The 16,572-nt window shown below is 44.6% G+C and overlaps 1 protein-coding gene across 3 annotated transcripts in view; it reads right to left on the minus strand.

Moving 5' to 3' along the window:
• dph1 (diphthamide biosynthesis 1) overlaps positions 1 to 16,572 on the minus strand; it is a 104,538-nt gene that overhangs the window by 39,945 nt on the left and 48,021 nt on the right. For all 3 annotated transcript variants that reach the window (XM_038961241.1, XM_038961240.1, XM_038961239.1), the window contains exon 4: positions 13,529 to 13,650. In XM_038961241.1, coding sequence (XP_038817169.1) covers positions 13,529 to 13,650 — 122 coding nt within the window. The remainder of the gene's footprint in view (positions 1 to 13,528; positions 13,651 to 16,572) is intronic.

The following is a 16,572-nucleotide window of genomic DNA, read 5'->3' on the forward strand; positions in this document are numbered from 1 at the left end:
TACCACCCGGCTACTCAACCCTGCACCTTAGAGGCTGCTGCCCTTTATACATAGACATGGAATCTCTGGCCACTTTAATAATATTGTCATACTGCTTTACTCATATGTACATACTGTATTCTATTCTACTGTATTTAGTCAATGCCCCTCCGACATTGATAGTCGAATACACTAATTTGAAGGGGTGTCCACATACACTATATATACAAAAGTATGTTCATTTAGTTTAATACCACAGACATGGAGTACTCCTCAGAAGCCTAGCATTAAACTACAGTCACAAATCTGCACACACAGCACACACCCACTTTTAGAATAGAGCTGAAACCCTTTCCACGTGATTGAGCCGGCACACACACACACGATGTTGGGCACTGATGCAAATACCTCAATTATTTAGGGAAGGAGAGGGACACATGCAATTACTATTAATATTATTAATTTCACAGGCCATTTACGATGCGCCCGCCTGGGCTTAGGAGAGCCAGAGACTTAGGGACAGGGGGGAGTGGGAGAGAGTGATGGAGGGAGGGATGGAGTGGGAGAGAGGGATGGAGTGGGAGAGAGGGAGTGGGAGAGAGGGAGTGGGAGAGAGGGAGTGGGAGAGAGGTATGGAGGGAGGGAGTGGGAGAGAGGGAGAGAGGTATGGAGGGAGGGAGTGGGGGAGAGTGCTGAGGGAAATGGGGTATAAGGGCAGGGATAAAGAGAGAAGAGAGAAGCATTATCTTTGGTTTTGATCATGGTAATTACAGTTCCTCTTGTGTTACATGCAATTTACACAAAGGACATTCATGCTGTGATTAAGCAAATGGGCCATTTTCATGTCAATGTTTAAACATTTGTAATGTAGCTGATTTCATGCCACAGACGTATGAATAAGAGATGGAGAGATAAAGCGGAGAAGGCGTGACAGGGAGAGGAAGAGAGAGAGAGGGATGGTAGGAGACTAACACTTTATTTGGATAGTCCCAAGTAGATTGTTTCTGTTTCTGATCTGATAGATAGAAGCAAAGAGGAGAGAATGGCTATTGATGATGGGGGAAAACATTGATACAGTTACATTATCTTAGACAATACTATAGCGACACTGACTCCAAGTACCGATTCATAAATAAAATAAAAATTAAAAAAAACAATTGCTATGTTGCGCTAATTGGTTATTCCAGCGCTAAAACTCCGTTATTTTTCATCCTATATCTTGTTTTTTTAAATAGTGAGCCAACATGTTTGTCACTTTTTTCCCATGACTGATAAAAACGAATTCTCTCATGCTCTCTCGTATGCTCTCTCGTATGCTCTCTCGTATGCTCTCTCGTATGCTCTCTCGTCTCCCTGCAGCGGACATACACTGAGTGTACGAAACATTAGGAACACCTTCATAATATTGAGTTGCACCCTCCCTTTACCCTCAGAACAGCCTCAATTCATCAGGGCATGGTCTCCACAAGGTGTCGAAAGCGTTCCACAGGGATGCTGGCCCATGTTGACTCCAATGCTTCCCACAGTTGTGTCAAGTTGGCAGGATGTCTTTGGGTGGTGGACCATTCAAATCAAATGTTATTTTGTCACATGCGCCGAATACAACAGATGTAGTAGACCTTACAGTGAAATGCTTACTTACAAGCCCTTAACCAACATTGCAGTTTAAAATAACTATAAAATATAAGAATAAGAAATAAAAGTAACAAATAATTAAAGAGCAGCAGTACAATATCAATAGCGAGGCTATATACAAGGAGTACCGGTACAGAGTCAATGTGTGGGGGCACCGGTTAGTCGAGGTAATATGTACATGTAAGTAGAGTTATTAAAGTGACTGTGCATAGATAATAACAGAGATGCACACAGGAAAATGTTGAGTGTGGAAAAACCCAGCAGCTTTGCAGTTCTTGACACAAACCGGTGCGCCTGGCACCTACTACCATACTTCATTCAAGGCACTTTTGTCTTGCCCATTCACCCTCTAAATGACACACATACACAATCCATGTCTCAATTGTCTCAAGGCTTAAAAATCCTTCTTTATCCTGCCTCGTCACCTTCATCTACACTGATTGAAGTGGATTTAACAAGTGACATCAATAAAGGATCCTGGCTTTCACCTGGATTCACCTGGTCAGTCTGTCATGGAAAGAGCAGGTGTTCCTAATGTTTGTACACTCAGTATATAGTGAGAAATATGTTTGAAAAATCAAATCGTAGTAACATCGAATCGCAATACATAGAATCATGAGAATCACAATACATATCGTATTGGCACCTAAGTATCGTGATAATACCGTATCCTGAGGTCCCTGGCAATTCCCAGTCTTGTTAGCTATAGAAGTGGGCAGGAAGACAACACATTGCCATTCAATTTTGGGTGGGATAGGGAGAGGTAATGTAGTGTATATATGAAAAAAGAGAAGGAGGGGAAAGGGAGGATTTGGAAGGCACCAGGAGTGATGAATGGATAGGAGTATCCGGAATGAAGGACAGAGAGGTAGAGCGATGGATAGTAAGAAACAGGCCTAAGTGGGAGACAGAGAAGTTAAAAATACCAGGCGGTTGGAATGGGGAGCGTTGTGGGACTGGGGACAGACACAGAGTAAAGATTCCACTTCCTTAGCTAGGCATGAAGAAAGACAGACAGACACAGACAGACAGACAGACAGACAGACAGACAGACAGACAGACAGACAGACAGACAGACAGACAGACAGACAGACAGACAGACAGACAGACAGACAGACAGACAGAGGGAGAATACCTGGCGGCTGGGGTGAGGAGATGTTATGGGGACACACTTCTCACAGCTATTGTGGTGGGTGTCAAGCCACTAAGGGAACACTGAGTGAAGTAAAGTTCCCACGTCTGCAGGCAGAGCAGAGAGCAGAGCAGAGCGAGAAAAGCAGAGAGCAGAGCAGAGAGTGCAGAGCAGAGAGAGCAAAGCAGAGAGCAGAGCAGAGAGAGAAAAGCAGAGAGCAGAGCAGAGAGCAGAGAGAGCAAAGCAGAGAGCAGAGCAGAGAGAGCAAAGCAGAGAGCAGAGCAGAGAGAGAAAGCAGAGAGCAGAGCAGAGTGCAGAGCAGAGTGCAGAGCAGAGAGAAGAGCAGAGAGCAGAGTAGAGAGAGCAGAGCGAGCAAAGCAGAGAGCAGTGCAGAGAGCAGAGAGTGCAGAGCAGAGAGTGCAGAGCAGAGCAGAGCAGAGCAGAGAGAGCAAAGCAGAGAGCAGTGCAGAGAGCAGAGCAGAGCGTGCAGAGCAGAGTAGAGAGAGCAGAGCGAGCAAAGCAGAGAGCAGTGCATAGAGCAGAGCAGAGAGTGCAGAGCAGAGAGCAGGGCAGAGAGTGCAGAGCAGAGAGTGCAGAGCAGAGAGTGCAGAGCAGAGCAGAGAGTGCAGAGAGCTGAGCAGAGAGCAGGGCAGAGAGCAGAGAGTGCAGAGCAGAGAGTGCAGAGCAGAGAGTGCAGAGCAGAGAGTGCAGAGCAGAGAGAGCAAAGCAGAGAGCAGAGCAGAGAGAGAAAAGCAGAGAGCAGAGCAGAGAGCAGAGAGAGCAAAGCAGAGAGCAGAGCAGAGAGAGCAAAGCAGAGAGCAGAGCAGAGAGAGAAAGCAGAGAGCAGAGCAGAGTGCAGAGCAGAGAGAAGAGCAGAGAGCAGAGTAGAGAGAGCAGAGCGAGCAAAGCAGAGAGCAGTGCAGAGAGCAGAGAGTGCAGAGCAGAGAGTGCAGAGCAGAGCAGAGCAGAGAGAGCAAAGCAGAGAGCAGTGCAGAGAGCAGAGCAGAGCGTGCAGAGCAGAGTAGAGAGAGCAGAGCGAGCAAAGCAGAGAGCAGTGCATAGAGCAGAGCAGAGAGTGCAGAGCAGAGAGCAGGGCAGAGAGTGCAGAGCAGAGAGTGCAGAGCAGAGAGTGCAGAGCAGAGCAGAGAGTGCAGAGAGCTGAGCAGAGAGCAGGGCAGAGAGCAGAGAGTGCAGAGCAGAGAGTGCAGAGCAGAGAGTGCAGAGCAGAGAGAGCAGAGCAGAGCAGACAGCTATTCAGACAGAGACATAGGCATACAGCTGCTGCTTGTTTACAGGTGCTCCCAAAAACAAAGGGCACAGCAGAGTGGGATCGATCCATTCTCTGATCACATTAGTATGGCTATTTGAGTGCACTGCAGTCACTGCAATTAAAAGCACTGCCAATGAGACAGCCTCAACTCACTCTGTTTCTCACTTTATTTAATTTCAATCACTCCCTCACTTCGTTCTCACTCATACAAACACTCACTAGAGAGAGATAGAGAGAGAGATAGAGAGAGAGAGTGAAGAGAGAGATAGAGTGAAGAGAGAGATAGAGTGAAGAGAGAGATAGAGTGAAGAGAGTGAAGAGAGTGAAGAGAGAGATAGAGTGAAGAGAGTGAAGAGAGTGAAGAGAGAGAGAGAGTGAAGAGAGAGAGAGAGTGAAGAGAGAGAGAGAGTGAAGAGAGAGAGAGAGAGAGAGAGTGAAGAGAGAGAGAGAGAGAGAGAGAGAGAAGAGAGAGAAGAGAGAGAAGAGAGAGTGAAGAGAGAGATAGAGTGAAGAGAGAGAGAGAGTGAAGAGAGAGAAGAGAGAGATTCTACAACCACCTAAAAGGAAGCGATTCCCAAACCTTCCATAACAAAGCCATCACCTACAGAGAGATGAACCTGGAGAAGAGTCCCCTAAGCAAGCTGGTCCTAGGGCTCTGTTCACAAACACAAACACACCCCACAGAGCCCCAGGACAACAGCACAATTAGACCCAACCAAATCATGAGAAAACAAAAAGATAATTACTTGACACATTGGAAAGAATTAACAAAAAAACAGAGCAAACTAGAATGCTATTTGGCCCTAAACAGAGAGTACACAGTGGCAGAATACCTGACCACTGTGACTGACCCAAACTTAAGGAAAGCTTTGACTATGTACAGACTCAGTGAGCATAGCCTTGCTATTGAGAAAGGCCGCCGTAGGCAGACATGGCTCTCAAGAGAAGACAGGCTATGTGCACACTGCCCACAAAATGAGGTGGAAACTGAGCTGCACTTCCTAACCTCCTGCCCAATGTATGACCATATTAGAGACACATATTTCCCTCAGATTACACAGACCCACAAAGAATTCGAAAACAAATCCAATTTTGATAAACTCCCATATCTACTGGGAGAAATTCCACAGTGTGCCATCACAGCAGCAAGATTTGTGACCTGTTGCCACAAGAAAAGGGCAACCAGTGAAGAACAAACACCATTGTAAATACAACCCATATTTATGCTTATTTATTTTAACTTGTGTGCTTTAACCATTTGTACATTGTTACAACACTGTATATATATAATATAACATTTGTAATGTCTTTATTGTTTTGAAACTTCTGTATGTGTAATGTTTACTGTTAATTTGTATTGTTTATTTCACTTTTGTATAATATCTACCTCACTTGCTTTGGCAATGTTAACACATGTTTCCCATGCCAATAAAGCCCCTTGAATTGAATTGAATTGAATTGAGAGAGAGTGAAGAGAGTGAAGAGAGAGAGAGTGAAGAGAGAGAGAGAGAGTGAAGAGAGAGAGAGAGTGAAGAGAGAGATAGAGAGAGTGAAGAGAGAGATAGAGTGAAGAGAGAGAAGAGAGAGAAGAGAGTGAAGAGAGAGAGAGAGTGGAGAGAGAGTGAAGAGAGAGATAGAGTGAAGAGAGTGAAGAGAGAGAGAGAGTGAAGAGAGTGAAGAGAGAGAGAGAGAGAGTGAAGAGAGAGAGAGAGTGAAGAGAGAGAGAGAGTGGAGAGAGAAGAGAGAGAGAGAGAGAAGAGAGAGAGAGAGAGAAGAGAGAGAGAGAGTGAAGAGAGAGAGAGAGAGATAGAGTGAAGAGAGAGAGAGAGAGAGAGTGAAGAGAGAGAGAGAGTGAAGAGAGTGAGAGAGAGAGAGAGAGTGAAGAGAGAGAGAGAGTGAAGAGAGAGAGAGTGAAGAGAGAGAGAGTGAAGAGAGAGAGAGTGAAGAGAGAGAGAGAGTGAAGAGAGAGAGAGAGTGAAGAGAGAGAGAGAGTGAAGAGAGAGAGAGAGTGAAGAGAGAGATAGAGTGAAGAGAGAGATAGAGTGAAGAGAGAGATAGAGTGAAGAGAGAGATAGAGTGAAGAGAGAGATAGAGTGAAGAGAGAGATAGAGTGAAGAGAGAGATAGAGTGAAGAGAGAGATAGAGTGAAGAGAGAGATAGAGTGAAGAGAGAGATAGAGTGAAGAGAGTGAAGAGAGAGAGAGTGAAGAGAGAGAGAGAGAGAGAGAGAGTGAAGAGAGAGAGAGAGAGAGAGAGAGAAGAGAGAGTGAAGAGAGAGATAGAGGGAAGAGAGAGATAGAGTGAAGAGAGAGAGAGAGTGAAGAGAGAGATAGAGTGAAGAGAGAGAAGAGAGAGATTCTACAACCACCTAAAAGGAAGCGATTCCCAAACCTTCCATAACAAAGCCATCACCTACAGAGAGATGAACCTGGAGAAGAGTCCCCTAAGCAAGCTGGTCCTAGGGCTCTGTTCACAAACACAAACACACCCCACAGAGCCCCAGGACAACAGCACAATTAGACCCAACCAAATCATGAGAAAACAAAAAGATAATTACTTGACACATTGGAAAGAATTAACAAAAAAACAGAGCAAACTAGAATGCTATTTGGCCCTAAACAGAGAGTACACAGTGGCAGAATACCTGACCACTGTGACTGACCCAAACTTAAGGAAAGCTTTGACTATGTACAGACTCAGTGAGCATAGCCTTGCTATTGAGAAAGGCCGCCGTAGGCAGACATGGCTCTCAAGAGAAGACAGGCTATGTGCACACTGCCCACAAAATGAGGTGGAAACTGAGCTGCACTTCCTAACCTCCTGCCCAATGTATGACCATATTAGAGACACATATTTCCCTCAGATTACACAGACCCACAAAGAATTCGAAAACAAATCCAATTTTGATAAACTCCCATATCTACTGGGTGAAATCACAGCAGCAAGATTTGTGACCTGTTGCCACAAGAAAAGGGCAACCAGTGAAGAACAAACACCATTGTAAATACAACCCATATTTATGCTTATTTATTTTAACTTGTGTGCTTTAACCATTTGTACATTGTTACAACACTGTATATATATAATATAACATTTGTAATGTCTTTATTGTTTTGAAACTTCTGTATGTGTAATGTTTACTGTTAATTTGTATTGTTTATTTCACTTTTGTATAATATCTACCTCACTTGCTTTGGCAATGTTAACACATGTTTCCCATGCCAATAAAGCCCCTTGAATTGAATTGAATTGAATTGAGAGAGAGTGAAGAGAGAGATAGAGTGAAGAGTGTAATTAATAACCATGCTCAAAAGGATATTCAATGTCTGCTTTTTTTTTTAAATGTACTAATAGGTGCCCTTCTTTGCGAGGCATTGGAAAACCTCCATGGTCTTTGTGGTTGAATCTGTGTTTGAAATTCACTGCTCGACTGAGGGACCTTATAGATAATTGTATGTGTGGGATATAGAGATGATGTAGTCATTAAAAAATCATGTTAAACACTCTTATTGCAAACAGAGTGAGTTCGTGCAACTTAATGTGTGACTTGTTAAGCAATTTTTACCCCTGAACTTATTTAGGCTTGCCATAACAAAAGGGTTGAATACTTATTGACTGAAAACATTTCAGCGTTTTATTTTTAATGAACTAATACACATTTCAAAAAACATAATTCCACTTTCACATTAATCCATTTTAAATTCAGGTTGTAAAACAACAAAATGTGGAATAAGTCAAGGGGTGTGAATACTTTCTGAAGGCCCTGTACATTTCTAATGACTTGATATGATATTGACCCCAGTCCTGATGCCCACTAGACTAACTTTACAGAGGATTCAACTGTTTTAATACAGCATTTGGACTATAGCGATGGGGGAAAAAGGTAAACAGTTACATACAGGGATATTATTTTTGACGATATATAATATTGTATTGGCAATATCGCCATATTATTGTTGCGCTAGTTGGTTGTACCTGCACCAAAACTCCAGTAATTTTCCTTCACAGCTTGTTCTCCATCTTTTTAAATTGGGGAGACAATTTGTTTTCAGCTATCTTATTTCCATGACTGATCAAAACGAGTTCTCATGGCTCTCTCTTGTCCCTCTGTAGCAGACATATAGAGTGAAATACACTGCTCAAAAAAATAAAGGGAACACTAAAATAACACATCCTAGATCTGAATGAATGAACTATTCTTATTAAATACTTTTTTCTTTACATAGTTGAATGTGCTGACAAAAAAAATCACACAAAAATTATCAATGGAAATCAAATTGGAGGTCTGGATTTGGTGTCACACTCAAAATTAAAGTGGAAAACCACACTACAGGCTGATCCAACTGATGTAATGTCCTTAAAACAAGTCAAAATGAGGCTCAGTAGTGTGTGTGGCCTCCACGTGCCTGTATGACCTCCCTACAACGCCTGGGCATGCTCCTGATGAGGTGGCGGATGGTCTCCTGAGGGATCTCCTCCCAGACCTGGACTAAAGCATCCGCCAACTCCTGGACAGTCTGTGGTGCAACGTGGCGTTGGTGGATGGAGCGAGACATGATGTCCCAGATGTGCTCAATTGGATTCAGGTCTGGGCAACGGGCGGGCCAGTCCATAGCATCAATGCCTTCCTCTTGCAGGAACTGCTGACACACTCCAGCCACATGAGGTCTAGCATTGTCTTGCATTAGGAGGAACCCAGGGCCAACCGCACCAGCATATGGTCTCACAAGGGGTCTGAGGATCTCATCTCGGTACCTAATGGCAGTCAGGCTACCTCTGGCGAGCACATGGAGGGCTGTGCGGCCCCCCAAAGAAATGCCACCCCACACCATGACTGACCCACCGCCAAACCGGTCATGCTGGAGGATGTTGCAGGCAGCAGAACGTTCTCCATGACGTCTCCAGACTGTCACGTGCTCAGTGTGAACCTGCTTTCATCTGTGAAGAGCACAGGGCGCCAGTGGCGAATTTGCCAATCTTGGTGTTCTCTGGCAAATGCCAAACGCCCTGCACGGTGTTGGGCTGTAAGCACAACCCACCTGTGGACGTCGGGCCCTCATACCACCCTCGTGGAGTCTGTTTCTGACCGTTTGAGCAGACACATGCACATGTGGCCTGCTGGAGGTCATTTTGCAGGGCTCTGGCAGTGCTCCTCCTGCTCCTTCTTGCACAAAGGCGGAGGTAGCGGTCCTGCTGCTGGGTTGTTGCCCTCCTACGGCCTCCTCCACGTCTCCTGATGTACTGGCCTGTCTCCTGGTAGCGCCTCCATGCTCTGGACACTGACAGACACAGCAAACCTTCTTGCCACAGCTCGCATTGATGTGCCATCCTGGATGAGCTGCACTACCTGAGTCACTTGTGTGGGTTGTAGACTCCGTCTCATGCTACCACTAGAGTGAAAGCACCGCCAGCATTCAAAAGTGACCAAAACATCAGCCAGGAAGCATAGGAACTGAGAAGTGGTCTGTGGTCACCACCTGCAGAACCACTCCTTTATTGGGGGTGTCTTGCTAATTGCCTATAATTTCCACCTGTTGTCTATTCCATTTGCACAACAGCATGTGAAATTTATTGTCAATCAGTGTTGCTTCTTAAGTGGACAGTTTGATTTCACAGAAGTGTGATTGACTTGGAGTTACATTGTGTTGTTTAAGTGTTCCCTTTATTTTTTTGAGCAGTGTATGTTTGGAACATCGAATCGCAATAAAATCACAGAATCGACTCACAATACATATTGTATTGGCACCTACAGTTGAAGTCGGAAGTTTACATAGACTTAGGTTGGAGTCATTAAAACTCATTTTTAAACCATTCCACACATTTCTTGTTAACAAACTATAGTTTTGGCAAGTCGGTTAGGACATCTACTTTGTGCATGACAAGTCATTTTTCCAACAATTGTTTACAGACAGATTATTTCAATTACAATTCACTGTATCACAATTCCAGTGGGTCAGAAGTATACATACACTAAGTTGACTGTTCCTTTAAACAGCTTGGAAAATTCCAGAAAATGATGTCATGGCTTTAGAAGCTTCTGATAGGCTAATTGACATCATTTGAATCAATTGGAGGTGTACCTGTGGATGTATTTCAAGGCCTACCTTCAAACTCAGTGCCTCTTTGCTTGACATCACGGGGAAATCAAAAGAAATCAGCCAAGACCTCAAAAAAAAAAATGGTAGACCTTCACAAGTCTGGTTCATTATTGGGAGCAATTTCCAAACACCTGAAGGTACCATGTTCATCTGTACAAACAATAGTACGCAAGTATAAACACCATGGGACCACGCAGCCATCATACCGCTCAGGAAGGAGACGCATTCTGTCTTCTAGAGATGAACGTACTTTGGTGCGAAAAGTGCAAACCAATCCCAGAACAACAGCAAAGGACCTTGTGGAGATGCTGGAGGAAACAGGTACAAAAGTGTCTATATCCACAGTAAAACGAGTCCTATATCGACATAACCTGAAAGGCCACTCAGCAAGGAAGAAGCCTCTGCTCCAAAACCGCCATACAAAAAGCCAGACTGAGGTTTGCAACTGCACATGGGGACAAAGATCGTACTTCTTCGGGGAATTTCCTCTGGTCTGATGAAACAAAAATAGAACTGTTTGGCCATAATGACCATTGTTATGTTTGGAGGAAAAAGGGGGATGCTTGCAAGCCGAAGAATACCATCCCAACCGTGAAGCACGGGGGTGGCAGCATCATGTTGTGGGGGTGCTTTGCTGCAGGAGGGACTGGTGCACTTCACAAAATAGATGGCATCACGAGGGAGGAAATTTATTTGGATATATTGAAGCAACATCTCAAGACATCAGTCAGGAAGTTAAAGCTTGGTCGCAAATGGGTCTTCCAAATGGACAATGACCCCAAGCATGCTTCCAAAATTGTGGCAAAATGGCTTAAGGACAACAAAGTCAAGGTATTGGAGTGGCCATCACAAAGCCCTGACCTCAATCCAATGGAAAATTTGTGGGCAGAACTGAAAAAGTGTGTGCGAGCAAGGAGGCCTACAAACCTGACTCAGTTACACCAGCTCTGTCAGGAGGAATGGGCCAAAATTCACCCAACTTATTATGGGAAGCTTGTTAAACAATTTAAAGGCAATGCTACCAAATACTAATTGAGTGTATGTAATCTTCTGACCCACTGGGAATGTGATGAAAGAAATAAAAGCTGAAATAAATCATTCTCTCTACTATTATTCTGACATTTCACATTCTTAAAATAATGTGGCGATCCTAACTGACCTAAGACAGGGAATTTTTACTAGGATTAAATGTCAGGAATTGTGAAAAACTGAGTTTAAATGTATTTGGCTAAGGTGTATGTAAACTTCCAACTTCAACTGTAAGTATCATGATAATATCGTATTGTGAGGTCCCTGGCAATTCCCAGCCCTATTTGACTAGTGGAAATTCATCCAGTCATTTTGTAGCTGGGCTGAATGTAGAAGAGGCGTCTCATTTCAGCCTTGTAGCCAGTATGACTGGCTAGTGCTGCCTTTTATCCATCATGTTCTTTTGTATGTGAGTGCAGAACACAGTGAGTGTGTGTTGTGTGTCTGTTGGTTGGTCAGAGAATGTGTATCGCTTGCTTGTTGGTTTGTTAGAGTGGTCGGCTGGTGTATTGGATTAATATTCTCATGGTCAGATGTGGTATTTGGGAGAGGTGAGCCTTGTTCAGCTCGTTCTGCCAGGGAGATATCACAAATATTGATTTAGCATTCCCTGCTATATTGTGCTGCAGACAGGCAGAGAGCAGCGCAGAGAATGAAGGGTCCTTAAGATCTGCACAGGCTTTTCAAAGGACAGCCCTAATGCATGTTCTCCATTGATCGTCTGAGTAAATGTGCTGCTGTCCAGCCTCTATAGGCCTGATAGGCCTTACAAAGCTGCAGCTAAGCACACACACTGAGCTATTGAGTACTACCCATTGCCAGGCACTTGTAGTACAAAACCTACAGTCTGTATGTGCTGCTGGTATTGATCTCGCTGCTTTATACCCTGGCTGGAGGCCATGGGGTCTGTCTATCATTCTTATGCCTCGAGTGTGTGTGTGCTGTGTGTGCTGTGTGGTTGTGTGTGTGTGGTTGTGTGTGGCTGTGTGTGTTTGGTTGTGTGTGGTTGTGTGTGGCTGTGTGTGTGTGGTTGTGTGTGGCTGTATATGTGTGTGTCAGGGTTTCTATTCCGGTGCTCAGACTGACAGAAATAACATTTAGATGATGGTAATTAACAGAAAATACAACTCATGTAATGGAGTAGCAAATTAAACTTCATTTTCAGCCTCCCGAATGGCACAGCGGTCTAAGGCACTGCACCGCAGGGCTAGCTGCGTCACTACAGATCCTGGCCGTGACCGGGAGACCGATGAGGCGGCGCACAATTAGCCCAGCGTCGGCCGGCCGGGTTGTCCTTGTCCCGTCACGCTCTAGTGACTCCCGTGGCGGGCCGGGCGCAAGCACGCTGACACAGTCGCCAGGTGTACGGTGTTTCCGCAGACACATTGGTTGTTTCAGAGGACGCACAGCTCTCAACCTTCACCTGTCCGTACGGGAGTTTCAGAAATGGGACAAGACCTTAACTACCAATTGGATATCATGAAATTGGGGCGAAAAAGGGGTAAAAAAAAAAACCTAGAAGGCCAGCATCCCGGAGTCGCCTTTTCACTGTTGACGTTGAGACTGGTGTTGTGCGGGTACTATTTAATGAAGATGCCAGTTGAGGACTTGTGAGGCATCTGTTTCTCAAACTAGACACTCTAATGTACTTGTCTTCTTGCTCAGTTGTGCACCGGGGCCTCCCACTCGTTCTATTCTGGTTAGAGCCAGTTTGCGCTTTTCTGTGAAGGCATTGTACGAGATCTTCAGGTTTTTGGCAATTTCTTGCATGGAATAGCCTTCATTTCTCAGAACAAGAATAGACTGACGAGATTCAGAAGAAAGATCTTTGTTTCTGGCCATTTTGAGCCTGTAATCAAACCCACAAATGCTGATGCTCCAGATACTCAACTAGTCTAAAGGCCGGTTTTATTGCTTCTTTAAATCAGCACAACAGTTTTCAGCTGTGCTAACATAATAACAAAAGGGTTTTGTAATGATCAATTAGCCTTTTAAAATTATAAACTTGGATTAGCTAACACAACGTGCCATTGGAACACAGGAGTGATGGTTGTTGATAATGGGCCTCTGTATGCCTATGTATATACAATAGTATATACATGCTACAATAGTCATTTACAACATTAACAATGTCTACACCGTATTTCTGATTAATTTGATGTTATTTTAAAATGGACAAAAAATGTGCTTTTCTTTCAAAAACAAGGACATTTCTAAGTGGCCCCAAACTTTTGAATGGTGCCAAAAGCCGGCTAACAAAAACCCTGATATGTGTGTGTGTGTATTTACATTTGCGCATGTTTTAGGGATGTGATTCGATTACTAATGATTACCTGCGTCATGTCTGAGTCGTGTATGTGAGTCTTTTTGTGCGTGTGTGACTCACTGAGGCAGCTGTGGCCGTAGTGCACCATGAAGTCGGCCCCCAAGGCGCGGGCCGTGAAGTCGTCCACGCAGCAGGCTCCGTACGTCACATCACCCATCACAATGGTGTCTGCCTCTGTGAACCTGGGACACACACACACACATGACCAAAACCAGTCCTCTGACCGCACATGAACACAAATTGAACTATCCCCCTGTCATTGGACAACCACGCACACACAATCTCCAATCAGCTCAGTCTATTAGCCCCACTGACCTCCCCTCTTACCATGGCGATCGATACCCAACCTGGCTCCGAGCACAGTGGCATCTTGATAGAGTCAGCAGGATCAATCCCCAGTCTCACCATGTTACCATGTACCGGCTGTCTCTGACTGGGACACGTCAAGTAGATCAATCCCCAGTCTCAGCATGTCACCATGTACTGGCTGTCTCTGACTGGGACAAGTCAAGTAGATCAATCCCCAGTCTCAGCATGTCACCATGTACTGGCTGTCTCTGACTGGGACAAGTCAAGTAGATCAATCCCCAGTCTCAGCATGTCACCATGTACTGGCTGTCTCTGACTGGGACAAGTCAAGTAGAGGGACAAGGAGTGACATATCACTCAGATATTGCTTTTCCACCCCTTTATGATTGACATGCTAAACATCAACAGAGCAGTCAGGTTGGTTGGTTGGTGGTCCATGAACAGGAGTCAATCATCATTGAACAACAGAGCTGCAGTCAGTCAGTCAGTCAGTCAGTCAGTCTGCATCAACAGATGAGATATATTAGAGGGTCAGGATAGAGACTAGTTGATAATCTGATTAGTGGGGGGTAAGGGTAAGTAAGGACACTATTTTTTTATAGGACATGGATTTATGGATAGCACATCTGGATGGAAACTGCAGAGGCAGGGTCAATTACAGATGATCTGTCCATCTGTGGCCTTAGCATAAAATACTATCAACTGCCCTATCCACATTACATACACCTACTACGGAAGGCCTTTTCTATTGAGAAAGCCACAAAGCCATACCAGTTATTTGTTTTCTTTTGCTCTAATAAATGAAAAGCAACAAATTAATTCATTCTGCATGTCATCATCCCTTCCGGGGGATTAAAATGCAAAATACAACTCCTAAAACACTGACTATGAGTGAATGCTGAGAAAGAGAGGTGCGGACGGATAAAGGACAGAGAGAGGAAAGAGAGGTGCGGACGGATAAAGGACAGAGAGAGGAAAGAGAGGTGCGGACGGATAAAGGACAGAGAGAGGAAAGAGAGGTGCGGACGGATAAAGGACAGAGAGAGGAGAGGTGCGGACGGATAAAGGACAGAGAGAGGAAAGAGAGGTGCGGACGGATAAAGGACAGAGAGAGGAAAGAGAGGTGCGGACGGATAAAGGACAGAGAGAGGAGAGATGTGAATGGATAAAGGACAAAGAGAGGAGAGGTGTGAATGGATAAAGGACAGAGAGAGGAAAGAGAGGTGTGAATGGATAAAGGACAAAGAGAGGAGTGGTGTGAATGGATAAAGGACAGCGAGAGGAAAGAGAGGTGTGAATGGATAAAGGACAGAGAGGAAAGAGAGGTGTGAATGGATAAAGGACAGAGAGAGGAAAGAGAGGTGTGAATGGATAAAGGACAGAGAGAGGAAAGAGGTGTGAATGGATAAAGGACAGAGAGAGGAAAGAGAGGTGTGAATGGATAAAGGACAGAGAGAGGAAAGAGAGGTGTGAATGGATAAAGGACAGAGAGAGGAAAGAGAGGTGTGAATGGATAAAGGACAGAGAGAGGAGAGGTGTGAATGGATAAAGGACAGAGAGAGGAAAGAGAGGTGTGAATGGATAAAGGACAGAGAGAGGAAAGAGAGGTGTGAATGGATAAAGGACAGAGAGAGGAAAGAGAGGTGTGAATGGATAAAGGACAGAGAGAGGAAAGAGAGGTGTGAATGGATAAAGGACAGAGAGAGGAAAGAGAGGTGTGAATGGATAAAGGACAGAGAGGAAAGAGAGGTGTGAATGGATAAAGGACACAGTGAGGAAAGAGAGGTGTGAATGGTTAAAGGACACAGTGAGGAAAGAGAGGTGTGAATGGATAAAGGACAGAGTGAGGAAAGAGAGGTGTGAATGGATAAAGGACAGAGTGAGGAAAGAGAGGTGTGAATGGATAAAGGACAGAGTGAGGAAAGAGAGGTGTGAATGGATAAAGGACAGAGTGAGGAAAGAGAGGTGTGAATGGATAAAGGACAGAGTGAGGAAAGAGAGGTGTGAATGGATAAAGGACACCGTGAGGAAAGAGAGGTGTGAATGGATAAAGGACACCGTGAGGAAAGAGAGGTGTGAATGGATAAAGGACACCGTGAGGAAAGAGAGGTGTGAATGGATAAAGGACACCGTGAGGAAAGAGAGGTGTGAATGGATAAAGGACAGAGTGAGGAAAGAGAGGTGTGAATGGATAAAGGACAGAGAGAAGAAAGAGAGGTGTGAATGGATAAAGGACACCGTGAGGAAAGAGAGGTGTGAATGGATAAAGGACACCGTGAGGAAAGAGAGGTGTGAATGGATAAAGGACAGAGAGAGGAAAGAGAGGTGTGAATGGATAAAGGACACCGTGAGGAAAGAGAGGTGTGAATGGATAAAGGACACAGTGAGGAAAGAGAGGTGTGAATGGATAAAGGACAAAGAGAGGAGAGGTGTGAATGGATAAAGGACACAGTGAGGAAAGAGAGGTGTGAATGGATAAAGGACAGAGTGAGGAAAGAGAGGTGTGAATGGATAAAGGACAGAGTGAGGAAAGAGAGGTGTGAATGGATAAAGGACAGAGAGAGGAGAGGTGTGAATGGATAAAGGACAGAGAGAGGAGAGGTGTGAATGGATAAAGGACAGAGAGAGGAGAGGTGTGAATGGATAAAGGACACAGTGAGGAAAGAGAGGTGTGAATGGATAAAGGACAGAGAGAGGAAAGAGAGGTGTGAATGGATAAAGGACAGAGTGAGGAGAGGTGTGAATGGATAAAGGACAGAGAGAGGAAAGAGAGGTGTGAATGGATAAAGAACAGA

Source organism: Salvelinus namaycush, chromosome 23, assembly GCF_016432855.1.
Source record: "Salvelinus namaycush isolate Seneca chromosome 23, SaNama_1.0, whole genome shotgun sequence".
NCBI lineage: Eukaryota > Metazoa > Chordata > Actinopteri > Salmoniformes > Salmonidae > Salvelinus > Salvelinus namaycush.